The sequence below is a fragment of the Salmo salar genome, chromosome 03 (assembly GCF_965601325.2).
Source record: "Salmo salar chromosome 03, fSalSal1, whole genome shotgun sequence".
Taxonomy (NCBI): Eukaryota; Metazoa; Chordata; class Actinopteri; order Salmoniformes; family Salmonidae; genus Salmo; species Salmo salar.
The window spans coordinates 33,226,334-33,251,094 of NC_138293.1; the positions used below are offsets into that span (position 1 = coordinate 33,226,334).

The 24,761-nt window shown below is 43.7% G+C and overlaps 1 protein-coding gene across 9 annotated transcripts in view; it reads left to right on the forward strand.

The window, feature by feature from the left end:
- The window catches only part of dtna (dystrobrevin, alpha), a 41,283-nt gene extending 18,835 nt beyond the window's left edge, over positions 1 to 22,448 (forward strand). For 3 of the 9 annotated variants that reach the window (XM_082973437.1, XM_014191108.3, XM_082973436.1), the window contains exons 12-23: positions 829 to 924; positions 3,960 to 4,047; positions 4,361 to 4,461; positions 7,208 to 7,321; positions 9,201 to 9,297; positions 10,455 to 10,475; positions 11,143 to 11,302; positions 11,418 to 11,507; positions 11,609 to 11,693; positions 18,856 to 18,985; positions 20,688 to 20,726; positions 20,853 to 22,448. In XM_082973437.1, the coding sequence (XP_082829563.1) occupies positions 829 to 924; positions 3,960 to 4,047; positions 4,361 to 4,461; positions 7,208 to 7,321; positions 9,201 to 9,297; positions 10,455 to 10,475; positions 11,143 to 11,302; positions 11,418 to 11,507; positions 11,609 to 11,693; positions 18,856 to 18,985; positions 20,688 to 20,705 (1,000 nt within the window). In that variant the 3' untranslated portion in view covers positions 20,706 to 20,726; positions 20,853 to 22,448. The remainder of the gene's footprint in view (positions 1 to 828; positions 925 to 3,959; positions 4,048 to 4,360; positions 4,462 to 7,207; positions 7,322 to 9,200; positions 9,298 to 10,454; positions 10,476 to 11,142; positions 11,303 to 11,417; positions 11,508 to 11,608; positions 11,694 to 18,855; positions 18,986 to 20,687; positions 20,727 to 20,852) is intronic. The other 6 variants (XM_014191119.3, XM_014191115.3, XM_014191122.3 and 3 more) reach the window with 4 other exon arrangements.
- Positions 22,449 to 24,761: the final 2,313 nt, after the last annotated feature.

A 24,761-nucleotide genomic window follows, 5' to 3' on the forward strand; every position in this document is an offset into this window, starting at 1 on the left:
ACACACACACTGAGCGAGCCAGGGAAAGTTACAGGAGAAGTAACATGCATAGTTATCTGGCGTCAGTGAGTCCTCATCTCTATGTATCGGAGCTGCACCTGTACTTGATGCTAGTCTACGGAAAGAGACAAAGGCTCCATTGGTTTAAACACTGACCCCTTTCATAGAGCCAGGTTTTATAAAGATATGTACCTTCAGTGGATGTGATGATTAGTAGAGGTTGTATGGGGTCATTTGTTGACGATGTGGTTAAGGTGGGGTTTTGGTCTTGTGAGTCAATAGTAAGCAAACAGTACTTAGCAAAAAAATCACTCATTCTTGTCTTGACAATCTTATTGAAATCATTAGCTTTATCAGACAGAGCGGCAGTTAGTGCATGACTACGCTTTGCATCTTGGAGCTATAGGTTAATTAGCACATTTTTCAAAATGTCAAATGAACGACATATCAACGTTTTGACATTAATTTACTTATAGTACTTTCACAGTTGAAAACCTAAACACTGTCTATTCAGATAAAATTCCCATAAAGGGATTATGATACAGGATTAGAGATATAAATGCATGTTTTTTTTTCTCTCTGTGTACTGTAAATTATTTGAAAATGCAGTACAGGTACAGCATCACATTTCTATCCATAGTATTAGTATCAAAAGAGAATACAACAGGGATAGCATAACACAGTTTAGTGTTTTCTTCTATTGATCATTCAATGACTGAGAAGACATTCTGCCTCTCTCCAGACCTGTTCTTGTCCGGTACTCTTTTCCCCTTGTTCTCATCATGTGTGTCGTTTGTGTTTGTGTTGTGAAACCCTACACTGTTCCAGGTTAAACTACAGTCTTGATGTGGCCGATAGACTGGCTGATGAACATGTTCTCATTGGGCTGTATGTGAATCTCCTACAACACAACCCCACGTCATGGTTAGTCTGGATTCCTCTGTCTGTAAAGTAACAGTGGAAACTACTAGCTACAGTGCCTTCAGAAAATATTCTTACCCCTTAACTTATTCCACATTTTCTTGCGTTATAGCCTGAATTCAACATGGATCAAATATTTTTTCTCTCTCGCCCATCTACACACAATATCCCATAATGACAAAGTGAGAATTTTTTTTTAAGACATTTTAGCAAATGTATTGAAAATGAAATACAGAAATATCTAATTTACGTAAGTATTCACACCTCTGAGTCAATACATGTTAGAATCACCTTTGGCAGCAATTGCAGCTGTGAGTCTTTCTTAGTAAGTCTAAGAGCTTTGCACACCTGGATTGTACAATATTTGCACATTATTCTTTTTAGAATTGTTCAAGCACTGTCAAGTTGTTTTTTGATCATTGCTAGGTAGCCATTTAAGTTTTGCCATAGAATTTCAAGCCAATTTAAGACTAAACTACAGTTCAAGTCGGAAGTTTACATACACTTAGGTTGGAGTCATTAAAACTCGTTTTTCAACCACTCCACACATTTCTTGTTAACAAACTATCGTTTCGGCAAGTCGGTTAGGACATCTACTGTATGCATGACACAAGTAATTTTTCCAACAACTGTTTACAGACAGATTATTTCACTTATTCACTGTATCACAATTCCAGTGGGTCAGAAGTTTACATACACTAAGTTGACTGTGCCTTTAAACAGCTTGGGGAAATTCCAGAAAATGATGTCATGGCTTTAGAAGCTTCTGATAGGCTAATTGACATCATTTGAGTGAATTAGCGGTGTACCTACGGATGTATTTCAAGGCCTACCTTCAAATTGGTTCATCCTTGGGAGCAATTTCCAAATGCCTGAAGGTACCAAGTTCATCTGTACAAACAATACTACACAAGTATAAAAAACATGGGAACACGCAGCCGTCATACCGCTCAGGAAGGAGACGCGTTCTGTCTCCTAGAGATGAACGTACTTTGGTGCGAAAAGTGCAACTCAATCCCAGAACAGCAAAGGACCTCGTGAAGATGCTGGAGGAAACGGGTACAAAGTATCTATATCCACAGTGAAACGAGTCCTGTATTGACATAACGTGAAAGGCCGCTCAGTAAGGAAGAAACCACTGCTCCAAAACTGGCATAAAAAAGCCAGACTACGGTTTGCAACTGCACATGGGGACAAAGATCGTACTTTTTGGAGAAATGTCCTCTGGTCGGATGAAACAAAAATAGAACTGTTTGGCCATAATGACCATTGTTATGTTTGGAGGAAAAAGGGGGGTTAGGGGAGGGTTTGGCTGGCCGGGATTTCCATGTCCCATCGCGGTCTAGTGACTCCTTGTGGTGGGCCGGGCGCCTGCAAGCTGACTTTGGCCGCTAGCGATGGGACAAGACTGTAAATACCAAATGGATATCACGAAAAAGGGGTAAAAGTAAACCCCCAAAAATATTTAGTAATTTGAAACACTAATATTGCACACAAAGTCTATGCAACTTATGTGACTTGTTAAGCAAAGTTTTACTCCTGAACTTATTTAGGCATGCTATAATAAAGGGGTTGAATACTTATTGACTAAAAACAGCTTTTCATTTTTAATTAATTCGTAAAAAATTATAAAAACATAATTCCACTTTGACATTATGGGGTATTGTGTGTTGGCCAGTGACACAATATCTAAATGTAATCAATTTTAAATTCAGGCTGTAACGACAAAATGTGGAAAAAGTCAAAGGGTTTGAATACTTTCTGAAATGCACTGTATTCACATTGTATTTACACCACCCCTGGCACGGCTCTCCCTTTATTAATTGGAGCTACAAGCCTTAATACTGCATACACTACTCACGTCAAGCAGAATAAATGGAGAATGTCTATTCACAAACCATTGGCTTGTCTTTTAACAGCTGACATACAGTAATGTAGCTAAGCCATTACAAAATGTAACACTTTTTTTCATCCACCATAATGCTTTTGCCAGCTGCTGTGATACTTAGCAATCATTTTTGAAGGCTAAATCAACATTATCTTGCTCATGAAGTTGTTACAGGGCTGTAGAAAGTTACATTTGTTGTGTTCTTCACATAGTAAAGATCTAGTTTACTGCTCTAGAGTTGTCATTTTAATGTGCTTATGATGACAGCTTAGAATTTGCTGTTTTTCCTTTGCTTTGATAAGTGGCAGTAGTCAGTTCTTTTCAGAGAACATCTGTGTGTTTATGTTTGTCCTCTATTAAAACAACTTGGACCATTACATTAAATAGTTTGATTGGATTTCGATTCTTGGACTTTAGTGCGTGTTTATGAGTTGCAATAAATGCTGTACAAAAGATCTCAACGTTTTCTACAGTATTGGAATTGTTCCTTTTCTCTGAAAGGAAACTCAGACTTTAACAAAATTATCCAGTGGAAGCTGCTGACCGTTTAATGAAGTATCCATCCAAATGGACTATTTTGTAAGGGTGCTAAGATTGTAGGAATCATCTGCTTTAGTCCTTGCTGTTCCTCTCTCCTGCTGCCTCCGCCTCTCTTGACTCTGTGTAGTAGTATCATCTTAGAGATCTTTCTGCAGATGAGAAATACTTAGTTTCAACTGCATGTTACCTTCCTTAGCATTTGTATAAGCTTAATGTTGTTCTTTAGTGCGTATAGTGTGTGTGTGTGTGTGTGTGTGTGTGTGTGTGTGTGTGTGTGTGTGTGTGTGTGTGTGTGTGTGTGCGTGCATTGTTATCTAGCTGCTTTAAGGCTTTGGCAAAATGGCTATGATTTGTCCCTAAATAGCATCACCAATTGACAAACAAACTACCAGTGTTTGCATGTAAATACTGTGCATTATACTTAACTAAACAATTATACAAATACACTGTTCCAATTATAATTTCCATGAGGAAATTCCCATGAAATATTCTTTCCCAATGTATATACAGTAATGTAAGTAAGTACAGAACTACTTTTTATATTTGGCTGCAGTAAATATGTAGGTGGAAGTGTGACTCTGTCTCCTCTCCTCTCTCCACCTGTAAACAGTTTGCTGGAGAGCAGTAACCACCAGGATGAAGAGCACAGTCTCATCGCCCGCTACGCTGCTAGACTGGCCTCTGACGCAGCCGCCGCGGTGAGACACATGCTAGTTGAGGGCATAGAGGGAGAAAATACCATGAATAGCAACCTGACATCTTTATGTGCACAACACAAATACACATTTGTTCCAGTTGCCTGTCTCTGAAGATAAAAGTTGAGCGTGGGCCCTGAGTCAGGTCACCCAGTCAGGAAAAACTTGTGCCCCTAAGCATATGTAGTGGTTTATGAGTAGCATTGAATAAGGAAATAACATCAGCAGGGTTAACCTCAGTACAGTAGATAATGTCATGTGTCCCTGTGTGTTATGGTAATGTCATGATAATGTCATGTGTCTCTGTGTTTTACAGCAACAAGCCCAGCAGCAGAGGGTCTCCAACGACATCTCTTTCTCTCTGGACGCCAACAAGCAGCAGAGGCAGCTTATTGCCGAGCTGGAGAGCAAAAACAGGTCAGGGATGGATTCCCTCTGAATTCGCTTTTCTCTCTCTGTTCGCCTCTTTTTTTCCAACCCTGACAATCGTGCCAAATTACAAGAATGGTGATAGCTTACTTAATGTTCTACTCAATGTGCTTCTCACACAAGCTGTGATCACATGTTATTCTAATAGGCTGTAGTAGGGCTGTGATGATTATGGAATTGTGGGTAACAGTCAATTGTCATGCAAATACCCACGATTATTATCATAATTGTCATTTTTGTTGAAAAGTGTTTTGAACTTGTAATGCATCTTTCAAAATTAGCTACGACACTAATAAATGCAACAACACAGCTTTGATGAATGGTTTTGACCGCTTAGAACTTTTGGAAATCGAACTTATCCTCCCGACCGTGCCGTTCTGCTCGTAAAATGAGCAGAACTGCACCAAACTTTACCCACTTGTACAAATTAAACTGCTATTGGGTAAACTATATCTAGTTGAATATAAAGTTGAACTCCCCTTCTTTTAAAATGAATGTATTGTTACGATTGTGACGTTGTTGTTTTTTCACAGTTGTTGTCCATAATTGTCGGTTACACGATTATACACATTCATACTGTGCCTGTGCCATCCCGGGTATACGGTATTACCGGTGATGCAACATGGGGTGTTATTTGTTTTTCAAATGTTAAAAAAAGCCCCCAAGGGGCCTCCCGAGTGGTGCAGCGGTCTAAGGCACTGCATCACCACAGATCCTGGTTTGATACCGTACTGTGTCGCAGGCGGCCATGACTGGGAAACACATGAGGCGACGCACAATTGGCCAAGCGTCGTCCGGGTTAGGGGTGGATTTGGCCGGCCGGGATGTCCTTGTCCCCGTCGTACTCTAGCGACTACTGTGGCGGGCCGGGCGCATGGGGAAACAAAGCCCCCAAGAATTCAGTTACCAAAAAGCTAACCAGATGCTAACAAGTACAAAGTATATAGTGGATGCTAGGTAAATGCTAACGAGCTCATAAAGTTATTCATGATTCTCAAAAGGCTACTTACAGTTTGCTGCACACACAAAACAAATATAAGATGGCAGGGATGTCAAGCTAGGAGGGGATTGTCTCTACTATTACCAAGATTTAAGAAGCTTGATCTTGCAAGGTAACATTAGCCACTTGGCTAGCAAGTTAGAAAACCAAAATAGTTATTTGGTAACTTAATAGTGATAAGATATATAGCTGGCAAACATTAGTCAATTTCATAGAAGTTTAACTTGATCACCTCACTAACTTGCGCTGCAGAGGAATATGACTCTGTTTTGCTTCTTTGTTAACAACCACACGTGACTGGCTCAACAGCTGTTTTGGTGAACTACCGGTAAGCTTCATGATAAAACATTATCTAACAGGTGAAATGAAAAATGCGATTTGCTTCATCTATTAATGCACAAGTTGACTGCAGGTATTTATTTAAAAAGTACACATTTCAAAATGTATTCAAAAACAAACAACACATTTCTTCTGCGGTATTGAAAGTCATACCATGAATATTTCAAAATACTGAGGAATACGGTATATACGGTATACTTCCCAACCCTAGTGTAGCCCTGTTTTCATGGTAGTACCAGAAAAAATTGACAGCAAGTCAAATTACTTGATGTGGTTGTGGTAGACTTAATGTAGTCAAGCTAGCTGTTAATAATAATAATAATTTGGTGAGTGCTTAGGAAATGTCCTATTTCACACATGTACAAGTTTGTATATTATATGCATGTGTGACCTGGAAATCTGTTTTTTGCATATCCCAACTCCCCCTAAGAGTGGTTCACGGCCAGGGTCAGCCATTATCAACAGCGACCCTGGAACAATTAGGGTTAAGTGCCTTGCTCAAGCGCACATCAACAGATTTTTCACCTTGTCAGCTAGAGGATTCAAACAAGCAACCTTTTAGTTACTGGCCCAACACTCTAACCGCTAGGTTACCTGCTGTCCCTAGGCCCCACCTGTAAGCCAAAACACACCGTCTGAATTGCACAAAACAAAACTATACTGAACAAAAATATAAATGCAACATTCAACAATTAACGATTTTACTGAGTTACAGTTCATTGAAGGAAATCAGTCAATTTAAATAAATAAATTGGGCACTATTCTATGGATTTCACATGACTGGGCAGGGGCGCAGCCATGGGTGGGCTTGGGAGGGCATAGACCCATCCACTTAGGAGCCAAGCCCACCCACTGGGGAGCCAGGCGCAGACAATCAGAATTTTTGCTCACAAAAGGGCTTTATTACAGACAGAAATACTCCTCAGTTTCGGCAGCTTATGGTAAATTATCTGGCAACAGTTCTGGTGGATATTCCTGCAGTCAGCATGCCAATTGCACACTCCCTCAAAACCTGAGACTTCTGTGGCATTGTATTGTGTGACAAAACTGCACATTTTAGAGTGTCCTTTTATTGTCCCCACCACAAGGTGCACCTGTGTAATTATCATGCTGTTTAATCAGGTTCTTGATATGCCACACCTGTCAGGTGGATGGATTATGTTGGCAAACGAGAATTGTTCACTAACAGGGATATAAGCAAATTTGTGCACAACATTTGAGTGAATGAAGCTTTTTGTGCGTATGGAACATTTTGGGATCTTTTATTTCAGCTCATGAAACATGGGACCAACACTTTACATGTTGCGTTTATATTTTTGTTCAGTATACTTCAGAAAGTTTACATATGTGATATACTAGCTTCAACGGGTATGTGTATACGTGTGTGTATCACAGAGAGATCTTGCAGGAGATTCAGCGCCTGCGAGTGCAGCACGAGCAGGCCTCCCAGCCGCCAACGGGCACCGCCCAACAGAACCCCACTCTGCTGGCCGAGCTACGTCTTCTCAGGTAGACCCAAATCAAGTTTCTTTTTTTTAAAATCATTCCTGCCCATGTAAATGGACATTTAAATGTGTGTGCATATAAACTCAACAAAAAAAGAAACGTCCTGTCATTGTCAACTGCGTTTATTTTCAGCAAACTTAACGTGTCCATATTTGTATGAACATAGCAAGATTCAACAACTGAGACATAAAGTGAACAAGTTCCACAGACATGTGTCACGGACGTGATGAGAGATGGACCAAAGCGCAGCATGCGTATAGTTCCACATATTTTATTTTAAAGTGAAACTTAACAAAACAACAAAGACCAAAATGAACGTGCCATTCGTAGCACACAAATGCACTAAACAAAACAATATCCAACAAAACACATGTGGGATAAAGGCTACCTAAATATGATCCCCAATTAGAGGCAACGATTACCAGCTGCCTCTAATTGGGAACCATACAACTCACCAACATAGAAATACAATGACTAGAACACCCCCCTAGTCACGCTCTGACCTAAACACCATAGAGAACCAAGGGTGGCATTGTCATGCTGGAGGGTCATGTCAGGATGAGCGTGCAGGAAGGGTACCACATGAAGGAGGAGGATGTCTTCCCAGTAACGCACAGTGTTGAGATTGCCTGCAATGACAACAAGCTCAGTCCGATGATGCTGTGACACACCGCCCCCAGACCATGACGGACCCTCCACCTCCAAATCGATCCCGCTCCAGAGTACAGGCCTCGGTGTAACGCTCATTCCTTTGACGATAAACGCAAATCCGACCATCACCCCTGGTGAGACAAAACTGCGACTCTTCAGTGAAGAACACTTTTTGCCAGTCCTGTCTGGTCCAGCGACAGTGGGTTTGTGCCCAAACCCACTTGTTGCACAAGGGGTCTGAGGATCTCATCTCGGTACCTAATGGCAGTCAGGCTACCTCTGGCGAGCATATGGAGGGCTGTGCGGCCCCCCAAAGAAATGCCACCCCACACCATGACTGACCCACCGCCAAACCGGTCATGCTGGAGGATGTTGCAGGCAGCAGAACGTTCTCCACGGCGTCTCCAGACTCTGTCACGTCTGTCATGTGTTCAGTGTGAACCGGCTTTCATCTGTGAAGAGCACAGGGCGCCAGTGGCGAATTTGCCAATCTTGGTGTTCTCTGGCAAATGCCAAACGTCCTGCAAGGTGTTGGGCTGTAAGCACAACCCCCACCTGTGGACGTCGGGCCCTCATACCACCCTCATGGAGTCTGTTTCTGACCGTTTGAGCAGACATGCACATTTGTGGCCTGCTGGAGGTAATTTTGCAGGGCTCTGGCAGTGCTTCTCCTGCTCCTCCTTGCACAAAGGCGGAGGAAGCGGTCCTGCTGCTGGGTTGTTGCCCTCCTACGGCCTCCTCCACGTCTCCTGATGTACTGGCCTGTCTCCTGGTAGCGCCTCCATGCTCTGGACACTACGCTGACACACAGCAAACCTTCTTGCCACAGCTCGCATTGATGTGCCATCCTGGATGAGCTGCACTACCTGAGCCACTTGTGTGGGTTGTAGACTCCGTCTCATGCTACCACTAGAGTGAAAGCACCGCCAGCATTCAAAAGTCACCAAAACATCAGCCAGGAAGCATAGGAACTGAGAAGTGGTCTGTGGTCCCCACCTGCAGAACCACTCCTTTATTGGGGGTGTCTTGCTAATTGCCTATAATTTCCACCTGTTGTCTATTCCATTTCCACAACAGCATGTGAAATGTATTGTCAATCAGTGTTGCTTCCTAAGTGGACAGTTTGATTTCACAGAAGTGTGATTGACTTGGAGTTACATTGTGTTGTTTAAGTGTTCCCTTTATGTTTTTGAGCAGTGTATATATATTATGGTTGTTTTTCCTCAACCAGGCAACGCAAAGATGAGCTGGAGCAGAGGATGTCTGCTCTGCAGGAGAGTCGCAGGGAACTCATGGTACAGCTGGAGCAGCTGATGCTGCTGCTGAAGGTGAGTAAGAAACGCACTATGCATGCCATACAGTTTCATTTCTATTATAATGTAGGCCTACTCAGTCCCCTCCAGAATCCGCGATTCTGTGATCGCAACATTTTTGCAAAATCAGCAATTCCCTGCATTATTTGCGAGGGCTTGAACATTTGACCAATCACTGCACTATTTCTGCATAAAACTGTCCCTGAACCGCAGTACAAAAAGAGGGCTCGCAATTTCAACCAATCAGCGCACATTTACCACATTTTTTAATATTTTTTATTTAACTAGGCAAGCCAGTTAAGAACAAATTCTTATTTACAATGACGGCCTACCCCGGCCAAACCCTAACGACGCCAATATGGTTCAATCAAGTCAAAAGTCAACAAACGTTCCCTCGTCAGCGCATTTTTTGCGACAAATTGGACAAAATCATTGCATATTACCATGCTAAATATCAGAATTGCCGCTGCAAAATCACGCATTTTTGCCCACAAATATCCCTCCAGCTAAATCCTAGAGGGACTGGGGAGGAGAGAAATGGAACGCACCTTTCATTATTTGACCACTAGAGGGTGCACTTCTTCAACTTTCACTAAGGAACTTCCCTGGTGTTAGTAAATCCTGAGGTGTTGCTCTGGTCTTGACAGGTCTTCCCTTCTCATCCTCTGACCATAGCCCATAACTCTGTCTTTATCAAAAATGACTTTGTGTTCCCCAGTTCCTTCCATGTTAAGATATCGAGATATATACGATTTAACAGACCTTCTTCTGGTCTGTCTACCCAAGGACAGTTGTTTTGATCATAGGATTATGACCACTGACAATATACAACCAACATCACTTTCACATAATAAAACAGTATATAGGATAATATTCAGCCAGAGAGTCAGTCACAACAATAATGGATAGAGAAAGGGGTTTAAGAATTCTGACATAAACTGCTTACTCTACTGGCTTAAGTGGTAAGGTTATCAATCTAATTACTCAACTGAAAGGATCAATGCAATTCCAGTTAGCCCCACCTAGCATTAGCATGCTAGCATCAGACTTGCTTTAGGCCTAGACAGAACATCCCAATAGGTTTTTACATGTGAAAGAAATTGTCTTCATTGAATGATTATGCTATTGTGTGTTTTTTGGGACGGTAAATGAATAACATTTTTTCTTAACAGGAGGAGGAAAGGAAGCAAGCTGTAAGTCTGTCTGTAAAACCTAAAAATAACTAATGCTTCTTTCAAAGAGATGTGAAGAGACATGGGGACAAATGAATGTGATTATATTGTGTTTGTTTGTGGTTTTGCTGACAATATATGATCAGCTCTCATTGGAAATACAGCAGTCAGTTGAACTAACAGCATGTTAAATATTTAGATAATTTTGATTTAATGAAAAGTGCTACTAAATGAACTTACAATTCATTATTGCATGTGTGCAATGTTTGTTGCTCACCAATTATGGATGTATTTTTAAAAATATTTTTTTATATGCATAACCTAACATAACTTTCAGCACTCAGCTGGTCTGAACTTGAGGATTTGTTGCTCCATTACTGGGTCTTATAACATTATAATGGAGGTTTTAAGCAGTGATGATGAGTAGGACCTTGAGTTTTTCTTGACCAAAACTACAATTCCCACTTTAATTTCCCCATACAGACCTATAGAGATTCATAACGGAATCATTCAGTATAAAAATAGCTCCACCAACATTAGATAGATCAATGTTGATCAAGATAATCACTGGTTGTTTACTGCATTGGTGTACTACTACTACTACTACTACTGCTATTGCTACTACTACTGAAACAGTGACAGGAAGGGACACCTACAATCACACTAAAACCCCTACTTCCTGTTTCAGACTCAAGGGCCTGGCTCCCCCCGCTCATCCCCCAGCCACGCAGTCAGCCGGCCCATCCCCATGCCAACCCAGTCAGAGTCTGCCGGCACCACACCCACTCAAACCCCTCAGGACTCACTCATGGGTGTGGGAGGAGACGTGCAGGAGGCCTTCGCTCAGGGTAATACACACGTGCATGTATTCACACACATACACAACTTTACAGATGAGAGTGGATTGGCCTACTCTGGTTCTGGAGAGCCGCAGTCTTCACAGAGGCTCTGTTCTATCTCCAGGCCCCAGGAGAAACTTGAGAAATGACCTTCTTGTTGCTGCTGACTCCATCACCAACACCATGTCTTCATTGGTTAAAGAGCTCAATTCAGGTGATACTATAATCTCACTGTTTCTATCTTTTGAAAGTATACTTTTGAAAGTATACTTTGCTCATTCTTGCAACATTTTAACACTGTGTTGTCTCCCTCAGAGGCTGGAAGTGAGACAGAGAGCAACATGGAACTCGTCTCCTCTCCCACTTCCGATCTTCTAGCACAGATGACCACTAAACCACGGTAAATACAGTATGCCATTATATAGATGGTGCCAAAGAGGATGGCTGACGTTTTACATGCTCCTAACCAATTGTGCTATTTTGTTAGTTTTTTTTGCATTGTTTACAACTTATTTTTTTACTTATTTTGTACATACTGTTGCTGCTACTGTCTCTTATCACCGAAAATAACTTCTGGACATCAGAACAGCGATTACTCACCACGAACTGGAAGAAGCTTTTTCCTTTAACTAGTCCGACGAGAACGATATACTGCTCTCCCGGGAACAGGCCCAGATCCCGGTCATTTGCGTGAAGAAAAGACAGAGTAAAAGAGGACGCAGATCGAGCGAGTATACTCCCACTGCCATCCATTCTACTTGCTAACATGCTATCATTGGAAGATAAAATTGATGACCTATGATTGTGATTATCCTACCAACGGGACATTAAGAACTGTAATATCTTATGTTTCACCGAGTCATGGCGGAACAACGACACAAATAATATAGAGCAGGCGGGATTTTCCATGCACCAGCAGAACAGAAAACCTACGTCTGGTAAGACGAGGGGTGGGGGTATGTGTCTTTTTGTCAATAACAGCTGGTGCGCGATGTCTAATATTAAAGAAGTCTCGAGGTATTGCTCGCCTGAGGTAGAGTACCTTATGATAAGCTGTAGACCACACTATCTACCAAGAGTTCTCATCTATATTATTCGTAGCCGTCTATTTACCACCACAGACCGATGCTGGAACTAAGACCACACTCAACCAACTCTATAAGTCCATAAGCAAACAAGAAAATGCTCACCCAGAAGGGGCGCTCCTAGTGGCTGGGGACTTTAATGCAGGCAAACTTAAATCAGTTTTACCACATTTTTACCAGCATGTCACATGCAACCAGAGGAAAATAAACTCTAGACCACCTTTACTCCACACACAGAGATGCATACTAAGTTCTCCCCTGCCCTCCATTTGGTAAATCTGACCATAATTCTATCTACCTGCTTACAAGCAAAAACTAAAGCAGGAAATACTAGTGACTCAATATGGAAGTGGTCAGATGACGCTGATGCTACGCTACAGGACTGTTTTGCTAGCACAGACTGGAATATGTTCCGGGTTTCATCCAATGGCATTGAGGAGTACACCACCTCAGTCATCGGCTTCATCAATAAGTGCATCGACGACGTCGTCCCCACAGTGACCGTATGTACATATCCCAACCAGAATCCATGGATTACAGGCAACATCCGCATCGAGCTAAAGGCTAGAGCTGCCGCTTTCAAGTAGTGGGACACTAATCCAGACGTTTATAAGAAATCCAGCTATGCCCTCAGACGAAACATCAAACAAGCAAAGCATCAATACAGGATTAAAATTGAAACCTACTACACCGGCTCTGACGCTCGTCGGATGTGGCAGGGCTTGAAAACTATTACAGACTACAAAGGGAAACCCAAACGCGAGCTGCCCAGTGACGCGAGCCTACCAAATGAGCTAAATCCCTTTTATGCTCACTTTGAGGCAAATAACACTGAAGCATGCATGAGAGCACTAGCTGTTCTGGATGACTGTGTGATAACACTCTCAGTAGTCGATGTGAGCAAGACCTTTAAACAGGTCAACATTCACAAAGCTGAGGGGCCAGATGGATTACCAGGACATGTACTCAAAGCATGCGCGGACCAACTGGCAACTGTCTTCACTGACATTTTCAACCTCTCCCTGACTGAGTCTGTAATACCTACATGTTTCAAGCAGACCGCCATAGTCCCTGTGCCCAAGGAAGGGAAGGTAACCTGCCTAAATGATTACCGCCCCGTAGCACTCACTTCGGTAGCCATGAAGTGCTTTGAAAGGCTGGTCATGGCTCACATCAACAGCATCCTCCCGCATACCCTAGACCCACTCATATCCGCATACCCCCCCAACAGATCCACAGATGACGCAATCTCAATCGCACTCCACACTGTCCTTTCCCACCTGGACAAAAGGAACACCTATGTGAGAATGCTGTTCATTGACTACAGTTCAGCGTTCAACACCACAGTGCCCACGAAGCTCATCACTTAGCTAAAGACCCTGGGACTAAACACCTCCCTCTGCAACCGGATCCTGGATTTCCCGGTCGTGCCGCCCCCAGTTGGTAAGGGCACTGCCGCCCCCAGTAGGCAACAACATGTTTGCCACGCTGATCCTCAAGACGGGGGTCCCTAAGGGGTGTGTACTTAGTCCCCTCCTGTACTCCCTGTTCACCCACGACTGCGTGGCCAAACACGACTACAACACCATCATTAAGTTTGCTGACGACACAACAGTGGTAGGCCTGAACACCGACAATGATGAGACAGCCTATAGGGAAGATGTCAGAGAGCTGGCAGTGTGGTGCCAGGACAACAACCTCTCGCTCAATGTGAGCAAGATAAAGTAGCTGATCGTGGACTACAGGAAAAGACAGGCCGAACAGGCCTCCATTAACATTGATGGGGCTGTAGTGGAGTGGGTCGAAAGTTTCACATTCCTTGGTGTCCACATCACCAACGAACTATCATGGTCCAAACACACCAAGACAGTTGTGAAGAGGGCACGACAAAACCTTTTCCTCCTATGGAGACTGATAAGATTTGGCATGGGTCCCCAGATCCTCAAAACGTTCTACAGCTGCACCATTGAGAGCATCTTGACCGGTTGCATCACCGCCTGGTATGGCAACTGCTCAGCGTCAGACCGTAAGGCGCTTCACAGGCCAAGCTTCCTGCAATCCAGGACCTATATAATAGGAGGTGTCAGAGGAAAGTCCATGAAATTGTCAGAGACTCCAGTCTCCCAAGTCATAGACTGTTTTCTCTGCTACCACACGGCAAGCGGTATCGGAGCGCCAAGTCTAGGACCAAAAGGCTCCTTAACAGCTTCAACCCCGAAGCCATAAGACTGCTGAACAATTTCTCAAATGTCCACCGGACTATTACATTGACCCCCACCCCACTTCATTTGTTTTGTACACTGCTGCTACTCGCTGTTTATTATCTATGCATAGTCACTTCACCCCTGCCCACATGTACAAATTACCTCAACTAATGTCAGGGATTTCGTCGTCGGAGGACGATATAGCGAAATCATCGTCGGAAAAGGATGACCAAAATGCAGCAGGGTTGTGATAGTTCATTTTTGAACATTTCATAAACTCAAAAAACGAACATACAAAAATAACAAAAACGAACTCACGATTTACAGACAGTCCTGTTAGGCTTACACACGCTAAACACGAAACAATTTCCCACAAATACACAGACAATCACACCCAACTAATATAGGACTTCCAATCAAAGGCAACACCACACAGCTGCCTTCAATTGGAAGTCCACCCCAATTAACTCAACATAGAAACAGATCAACCAGACTACACATAGAAATACATCAACATAGACCATAACTCAAAACCCGGAAATAATACATTTACATTTACATTTAAGTCATTTAGCAGACGCTCTTATCCAGAGCGACTTATCCAGAGCGATATCACCTTATGATATCCAGTGGAACAACCACTTTACAATAGTGCATCTAAATATTTTAAGGGGGGGGGGGGGGGGGGGGGTTAGAAGGATTACTTTATCCTATCCTAGGTATTCCTTAAAGAGGTGGGGTTTCAGGTGTCTCCGGAAGGTGGTGATTGACTCCGCTGTCCTGGCGTCGTGAGGGAGCTTGTTCCACCATTGGGGTGCCAGAGCAGCGAACAGTTTTGACTGGGCTGAGCGGGAACTGTGCTTCCTCAGAGGTAGGGGGACCAGCAGGCCAGTGGTGGATGAACGCAGTGCCCTTGTTTGGGTGTAGGGCCTGATCAGAGCCTGAAGGTATGGAGGTGCCGTTCCCTTCACAGCTCCGTAGGCAATCACCATGGTCTTGTAGCGGATGCGAGCTTCAACTGGAAGCCAGTGGAGAGAGCGGAGGAGCGGGGTGACGTGAGAGAACTTGGGAAGGTTGAACACCAGACGGGCTGCGGCGTTCTGGATGAGTTGTAGGGGTTTAATGGCACAGGCAGGGAGCCCAGCCAACAGCGAGTTGCAGTAATCCAGACGGGAGATGACAAGTGCCTGGATTAGGACCTGCGCCGCTTCCTGTGTGAGGCAGGGTCGTACTCTGCGAATGTTGTAGAGCATGAACCTACAGGATCGGGTCACCGCCTTGATGTTAGTGGAGAACGACAGGGTGTTGTCCAGGATCACGCCAAGGTTCTTAGCACTCTGGGAGGAGGACACAAGGGAGTTGTCAACCGTGATGGCGAGATCATGGAACGGGCAGTCCTTCTCCGGGAGGAAGAGCAGCTCCGTCTTGCCGAGGTTCAGCTTGAGCTGGTGATCCGTCATCCACACTGATATGTCTGACAGACATGCAGAGATGCGATTCGCCGCCTGGTTATCAGAAGGGGGAAAGGAGAAGATTAATTGTGTGTCGTCTGCATAGCAATGATAGGAGAGACCATGTGAGGATATGACAGAGCCAAGTGACTTGGTGTATAGCGAGAATAGGAGAGGGCCTAGAACAGAGCCCTGGGGGACACCAGTGGTGAGAGCGCATGGTGCGGAGACAGATTCTCGCCACGCCACCTGGTAGGAGCGACCTGTCAGGTAGGACGCAATCCAAGCGTGGGCCGCGCCGGAGATGCCCAACTCGGAGAGGGTGGAGAGGAGGATCTGATGGTTCACAGTATCAAAGGCAGCAGATAGGTCTAGAAGTATGAGAGCAGAGGAGAGAGAGTTAGCTTTAGCAGTGCGGAGAGCCTCCGTGACACAGAGAAGAGCAGTCTCAGTTGAATGCCCAGTCTTGAAACCTGACTGATTAGGATCAAGAAGGTCATTCTGAGAGAGATAGCAGGAGAGCTGGCCAAGGACGGCACGTTCAAGAGTTTTGGAGAGAAAAGAAAGAAGGGATACTGGTCTGTAGTTGTTGACATCGGAGGGATCGAGTGTAGGTTTTTTCAGAAGGGGTGCAACTCTGGAAGGGGAGAAGGTCTCTGGAAATGGTTTGGAGAAGAGAGGAGGGGATAGGGTCAAGGGGGCAGGTTGTTGGGCGGCCGGCCGTCACAAGACGCGAGATTTCATCTGGAGATAGAGGGGAGAAAGAGGTCAAAGCACAGGGTAGGGCAGTGTGAGCAGGACCAGCGGTGTCGTTTGACTTAGCAAACGAGGATCGGATATCGTCAACCTTCTTTTCAAAATGGTTGACGAAGTCATCCGCAGAGAGGGAGGAGGGGGGGGGGAGGGGGAGGAGGATTCAGGAGGGAGGAGAAGGTAGCAAAGAGCTTCCTAGGGTTAGAGGCAGATGCTTGGAATTTAGAGTGGTAGAAAGTGGCTTTAGCAGCAGAGACAGAAGAGGAGAATGTAGAGAGGAGGGAGTGAAAGGATGCCAGGTCCGCAGGGAGGCGAGTTTTCCTCCATTTCCGCTCGGCTGCCCGGAGCCCTGTTCTGTGAGCTCGTAGTGAGTCGTCGAGCCACGGAGCAGGAGGGGAGGACCGAGCCGGCCTGGAGGATAAGGGACAGAGAAAATCAAAGGATGCAGAAAGGGAGGAGAGGAGGGTTGAGGAGGCAGAATCAGGAGATAGGTTGGAGAAGGTTTGAGCAGAGGGAAGAGATGATAGGATGGAAGAGGAGAGAGTAGCGGGAGAGAGAGAGCGAAGGTTGGGACGGCGCAATACCATCCGAGTAGGGGCAGAGTGAGAAGTGTTGGATGAGAGTAAGAGGGAAAAGGATACAAGGTAGTGGTCGGAGATTTGGAGGGGAGTTGCAATGAGATTAGTGGAAGAACAGCATCTAGTAAAGATGAGGTCAAGCGTATTGCCTGCCTTGTGAGTAGGGGGGGAAGGTGAGAGGGTGAGGTCAAAAGAGGAGAGGAGTGGAAAGAAGGAGGCAGAGAGGAATGAGTCAAAGGTAGACGTGGGGAGGTTAAAGTCACCCAGAACTGTGAGAGGTGAGCCATCCTCAGGAAAGGAACTTATCAAGGCGTCAAGCTCATTGATGAACTCTCCAAGGGAACCTGGAGGGCGATAAATGATAAGGATGTTAAGCTTGAAAGGGCTGGTAACTGTGACAGCATGGAATTCAAATGAGGAGATAGACAGATGGGTCAGGGGAGAAAGAGAGAATGTCCACTTGGGAGAGATGAGGATTCCAGTGCTGGCTCGATGCTCTAGGGGTATGCGAGAACACGTGGGCAGACGAAGAGAGAGCAGTAGGAGTAGCAGTGTTATCTGTGGTAATCCATGTTTCTGTCAGCGCCAGGAAGTCTAGGGACTGGAGGGTAGCATAGGCTGAGATGAACTCAGCCTTGTTGGCTGCAGACCGGCAGTTCCAGAGGCTGCCGGAGACCTGGAACTCCACGTGGGTCGTGCGCGCTGGGACCACCAGGTTGGAGTGGCAGCGGCCACGCGGTGTGAAGCATTTGTATGGCCTGTGCAGAGAGGAGAGAACAGGGATAGACAGACACATAGTTGACAAGCTACAGAAGTTTTGTTTCTTGTATTATTGTCTCCTGTGTCTTTAGAGAACTGTTTCACTTTGATATCCTTTTTCTTCTGTCCTGATTTTCTCTTTCTTTTCTTCTGTTAAATAATCAATCAATAAATCAAACGCCCTCCTACCTAACACACCACCCTGAATCACATAAAACAAATACCCTCTGCCACGCCCTGACCAAACTAAAATGACAATTAACCCTTATACTGGCCAGGACGTGACAACTAACCTGTACCCTCGCACACTGACTCGGTACCGGTACCCCCTGTATATAGCCTCGTTATTGTTATGTTATTGTGTTACTTTTTATTATTTAAAATGTTTTACTTTAGTTTATTTGGTAAATATTTTCTTAACTCTTCTTGAACTGCACTGTTGGTTAAGGGCTTGTAAGTAAGCATTTCACGGTAAGGTCTACACTTCGATGCAGTATGCAGATCAGTACTTGACTTGGGCAGGAGCTCACCGGAACTGAGTTCTTGCACCTCATATGTAATATTAGCTCAAAAGTATTGAGGAGTTCCTGCATCTGAATATAAATGGTACCGGCACCCCTATTTCAGTCCACGTCAAGCACTGGTGCAGATCTAGGAATCTATGAATCTATAAAGGCTGCACAATCATATACAGTAGATTGCAGTATGGTAATGTTGGATTTACGTCCATAGTGTTGGTGGCAGGAACACTGGTGGAGTTGAGGAGGAGTGCTATGAGAACGACCTGGTTCAGGTGCTGGAGGATGAGCTGAAGATGGAGGAACTACTAAAACACAGACAGGAGCAAGAGAAAACCCGTATGGTGAGCTATGGTTAAATATACACTGCTCAAAAAAATAAAGGGAACACTTAAACAACACATCCTAGATCATAATGAAAGAAATAATCTTATTAAATACTTTTTTCTTTACATAGTTGAATGTGCTGACAACAAAAATCACACAAAAATAATCAATGGAAATCCAATTTATCAACCCATGGAGGTCTGGATTTGGAGTCACACTCAAAATTAAAGTGGAAAACCACACTACAGGCTGATCCAACTTTGATGTAATGTCCTTAAAACAAGTCAAAATGAGGCTCAGTAGTGTGTGTGGCCTCCACGTGCCTGTATGACCTCCCTACAACGCCTGGGCATGCTCCTGATGAGGTGGCGGATGGTCTCCTGAGGGATCTCCTCCCAGACCTGGACTAAAGCATCCGCCAACTCCTGGACAGTCTGTGGTGCAATGTGGCGTTGGTGGATGGAGCGAGACATGATGTCCCAGATGTGCTCAATTGGATTCAGGTCTGGGGAACAGGCGGGCCAGTCCATAGCATCAATGCCTTCCTCTTGCAGGAACTGCTGACGCACTAAAGCCACATGAGGTCTAGCATTGTTTTGCATTAGGAGGAACCCAGGGCCAACCGCACCAGCATATGGTCTCACAAGGGGTCTGAGGATCTCATCTCGGTACCTAATGGCAGTCAGGCTACCTCTGGCGAGCACATGGAGGGCTGTGCGGCCCCCCAAAGAAATGCCACCCCACACCATCACTGACCCACCGCCAAACCGGTCATGCTGGAGGATGTTGCAGGCAGCAGAACGTTCTCCACGGCGTCTCCAGACTCTGTCACGTCTGTCACGTGCTCAGTGTGAACTTGCTTTCATCTGTGAAGAGCACAGGGCGCCAGTGGCGAATTTGCCAATCTTGGTGTTCTCTGGCAAATGCCAAACGTCCTGCACAGTGTTGGGCTGTAAGCACAACCCCCACCTGTGGACGTCGGGCCCTCATACCACCCTCATGGAGTCTGTTTCTGACCATGTGAGCAGACACATGCACATTTGTGGCCTGCTGGAGGTCATTTTGCAGGGCTCTGGCAGTGCTCCTCCTGCTCCTCCTTGCACGAAGGCGGAGGTAGCAGTCCTGCTGCTGGGTTGTTGCCCTCCTATGGCCTCCTCCACGTCTCCTGATGTACTGGCCTGTCTCCTGGTAGCGCCTCCATGCTCTGGACACTACGCTGACAGACACAGCAAACCTTCTTGCCACAGCTCGCATTGATGTGCCATCCTGGATGAGCTGCACTACCTGAGCCACTTGTGTGGGTTGTAGACTCCGTCTCATGCTACCACTAAAGTGAAAGCACCGCCAGCATTCAAAAGTGACCAAAACATCAGCCAGGAAGCATAGGAACTGAGAAGTGGTCTGTGGTCTCCACCTGCAGAACCACTCCTTTATTGGGGGATGTCTTGCTTATTGCCTATAATTTCCACCTGTTGTCTATTCCATTTGCACAACAGCATGTGAAATTTATTGTCAATCAGTGTTGCTTCCTAAGTGGACAGTTTGATTTTACAGAAGTGTGATTGACTTGGAGTTACATTGTGTTGTTTAAGTGTTCCCTTTATTTTTTTGAGCAGTATATTTAAAATGAGGGGAAGTAGTGCATTACAAAACATATTCCTTATATTATTCTTTGAAATCTTCTCTCTTCGTCTTGGATATGTTCCTGGTGCCATACAGGTGACTTTGCAGCAATGACCATGTTGAACCAGTTTTGTGGTAAGTAGCCTAATTAATTTCTCTGTGGTCTTCTACATCTTCTCACAATTTGAAATATATTGTTTCTCACTACGTTATATGCCAACTCAGATGGGCAGAGTATTTAACTCCCTATCCTCTGAACAGGTAAACAATATGCAAAGCAACAAAAGTAGAAAAACACTGGAAGATGGATGAGAAGAGAAGGCACAGAGAGGCTTATGAGGAGATGATGGTCCACGCGCATGCATGATCTCCAAATCAAGCTGAAGAAGAAGTGACAGGAAGGAAGGATCAAAGTTATGACACTGCTAAATCCAACAATAGAATACATAGTTATATTATGTAAAGATCTATTTTTAAAACCAACAGCATATTTAAGTGAATACTGTGAACCGATATGGAGAGATCATATAACAGCAGAGCTGTTTATTATACCACCGGTGCCATAAAATCAAGTAACTTTATTGGGAATTATTTGTTGATTTTTAATCATATTATGTTTAGGTAAGAGCTGTTGAAGAATTGTGCAAGTATATGTTGTAGGTGTATGGTGGACAAGCCAGGCCGTTGTGTTTCAGTGAGATTGCTTTTGAATCCAAATATTAACCTGGTGTATGTGTAAACTGAGGCACAACTGTCTATAACCTAGAGGTTAGCTATAGTATGTCTGACCGCTATGACCAGGTTGGCCTACCAGTCCAAGGATTTTTAACTGCTGGTGTTGTTTGGCTTTTGTATGTGTTGTTTGACCTTTTATCTTTGCTTTTAACCAATTGAAAGAGTGGCTTGTCAGAGAATGTATTTCTTTTGACATATCTCATATTGTGTGCACTGCCTTAGCTGATTAGCCTAGCTCACCTTTGGATGGGGTACAGACAAACCTTCAATGCAACATGTAGCTAACATTGTTTCAGCCACTGTTAAAATGCAAATGTTCATCACTGTCAAAATCACATTGTTTATTTCACCCATAAATATTGCCTAGTAGTTAATAGTACTAGCTATATTAGGTAAGAACTTTGTGGCAGAAGGACAATGTTATTTGCATCTTCTGTATTGCATATTTAATTGAATTCCACCTGGTGTATTGAGCCTGTAGGTGATACTAAGATAATTAGACCGTATAGGAAGAATATAGGAAGAACAAGCTGAACCTATGATAAATCTGATGCTGGAAAGTGATATTGTTTATTGAGGGATTTAGTTAACTAATAGCTAGCTATATGTTGATGAAGAGTTATAGTTGAGTTTATTTTATTAATACCTGCTTGAGATTTAAAGATGTGATGACAGACATGAAATTGGAGTAGGAAGTACAATACCTAAAAGAACAATAGAATGGAAAACATTGTTCATAGCACTTCAGATTCAAAGGTTTACACTTGCAAGAACAGAGAACATTGTTTGTTTACCATGTTTCAGAATCAATATCTACTGTCTTACCATAGATTTTGAAGTTGCTTTGTCATTTAAATGTTCTGACCAAATGATTAGTGTTTTTCTGCTCACCCACACACAAATCTCTCTCAAACATACACTCAAAGATGCTCACAGTCACACTCTTGATACCTGAGCTTAGTGTGTGTAAAATGTTACCCAGTCACTTTAAAAGAAGTGGTGCAAGCCAATTTTAAATCATAAATGTGTGAAATATATGTAGTATGATTTTCGAGCTAGTTCATATCAGTGATTTTGCATGTTGGTGATGATGCATAATAAAGAATTGACACAACATGAGAATGTTGTCTCTATGAGGTCTTTCTTGCTTCTTTTTTCCATCACTTATAAAAGGCACCTGGCACTGCATTGCCTGGAATCAACTGAAACAATGGTGAAATGGAGCACATCCGTTTGGATTCCGGGCTAGCACTATGAATTCCCATAGGCTTGGTTAACTGCTCCACATTTATTATCTGACACTAGTTCACTGCTACCAGCTCACTGCCTCTAATTCATCACATACCATCCCAGCTAGAACAAAAAAAGCAGACAACCATTGCTAGATGAGATCATTACACTCATACTTTTGTATAACCGCCCATATACAGTAGGTGTATCTCTTGGCTATTGTCAGTAAGATGGGATCCTTGTCAAACAGGGAATTATGTCAACTTGAAGAATAAGAATTAAAAACAGTCTATAAAAAAATGCAAGCATCAGCTGGTATTGAACATCTGAATGTCTGTCAAATAATCCCTTGGGCCAAAGAAAAGGCCTTTGACTTATCATTTCAGCCAAGGTAATCTTAAATGCTAATGTTTTTCATGCTTTCTTGCTCCTGATTTATGAAACGGAAACCATCGTGTCATTGATTTGCCAGCTCTGTCCTCTGTGTGTCACGCCCTGACCATAGAGAGCCTTTTATTCTCTATGTTGGTTAGGTCGGGGTGTGACTAGGGTGGGTAATCTAGGTTGTTCTATTTCTATGTTGGCTTGGTATGGTTCCCAATCAGAGGCAGCTGTTTATCATTGTCTCTGATTGGGGATCATATTTAGGCAGCCATTTCCCCACTGTGTTTTGTGGGATCTTGTTTTGTTTTTGTGTAGTTGCCTGTGAGCACTCCAGAACATTTCATTTAATGTTTTGTATTTGCTGAAGTTTCACTTTATAATAAAGATGTGGAACGCTACGTACGCTGCACCTTGGTCCAGTTCTTACGACGATCGTGACACTGTGTCTGCTCCCCTGCTCTTGCTTGACATGCCACTCCATCATCTGTCTCCCTCCTCTCTATGTAGGACTTTATTGCCTGCCCCCTGCAGATGAAGAAGTATCTCAGCACCCAGAACCAAATAATGTCTGCAACACGACACTTAGCTGTGTTTCTTTCCTACAAACAGTGGTCCAACCAGTCGTTGGGTCCAACACAAATTATTCCTGTTGTCATTCACTTTCATTGTTTGTTTTTTGAGTGCCTGCACAGACATTGCTACACACGCTGTGATGATATATACCTGAGTACCTCAACGGCCCGTCTCCTAGACACATATTAAGCCTAAGGATTGAAAAGGACTAAAAAGCGTTCTTAATGGAGATAATCCATTGAGCTTAATCTGTGTCTGGGAAACAGGCACCAAGAGCAGGGGTAGAACTTTTTTTTTTTCCCCTCCTTCTAAAACCAAAGTTGCACCCCTGACCAAGAGTATACACTTTTGCAAATGACACACTATGATTGACCAATATCTGAGAGATTTTCTGTGCCACTTTATATAATTGCTGGGTGCTAAGAAATGCCAAGGGATACATTTTTTTATGATTAGAGAAGTCTATATGGTATTCCTAGCCTCACAAGATACATTTAAACAAACACATGACATTTGTTTGGATTTAGAGCTTAATTTAGCAAATGTGGAAACTAAATATACTTATCATATCCAATTTGGAATAGGAATCTTGAAGGTTAATCCCTTCATTTGAAGTACAAGATGCATAGTTGCGTAATTTAAAATAAATATAAAATATAAAACATGAAGCATTAAGAAATTAAATAACATATTGCATTCTCTGTAAACATTGTGTTATTGTATGATAGTAAAATAAATGCGCGCATGCATTATTTATCATGTACAAAACAAGGAGAGAGGGAGAGGCACTTTAGCGCTTAGGTTACTTCGATGCCCACATTCCGCTGTCCCAATGAGCAACGCATCAAGTTATGACAGGTCGAAATCACACCAGATCAAGCCAATCAGCTTCAGCAACGCTTGTCGAAGAAAAGATGTGTCCGTTGTCGGCGTCATCAGCGTCTACAATCGGTGGATTCGATTATGCTGAGCCGCCTGACACCGGTCTATGGCCCATGACGTGACCGGGCAAAAGCGGTGAGGGAGGAGAACCATTCTCAAATCGAACAGTAATCTCTGAGGCTGTGCTGCTGGGTCATGTTGTCTACGAGGCATCTTGGTGCATGTCCAGAAACATACAACATCTCTTTTCCGAATTTTCAAACTAGTTTTCATTGGGAAGGCAGATAAAGTGTTTTTATCAAAAGCAATCACTGTTGCATGTGAATCCTACTCATTACTCCCAGTGCTTAATTAAATTGCTTTGTT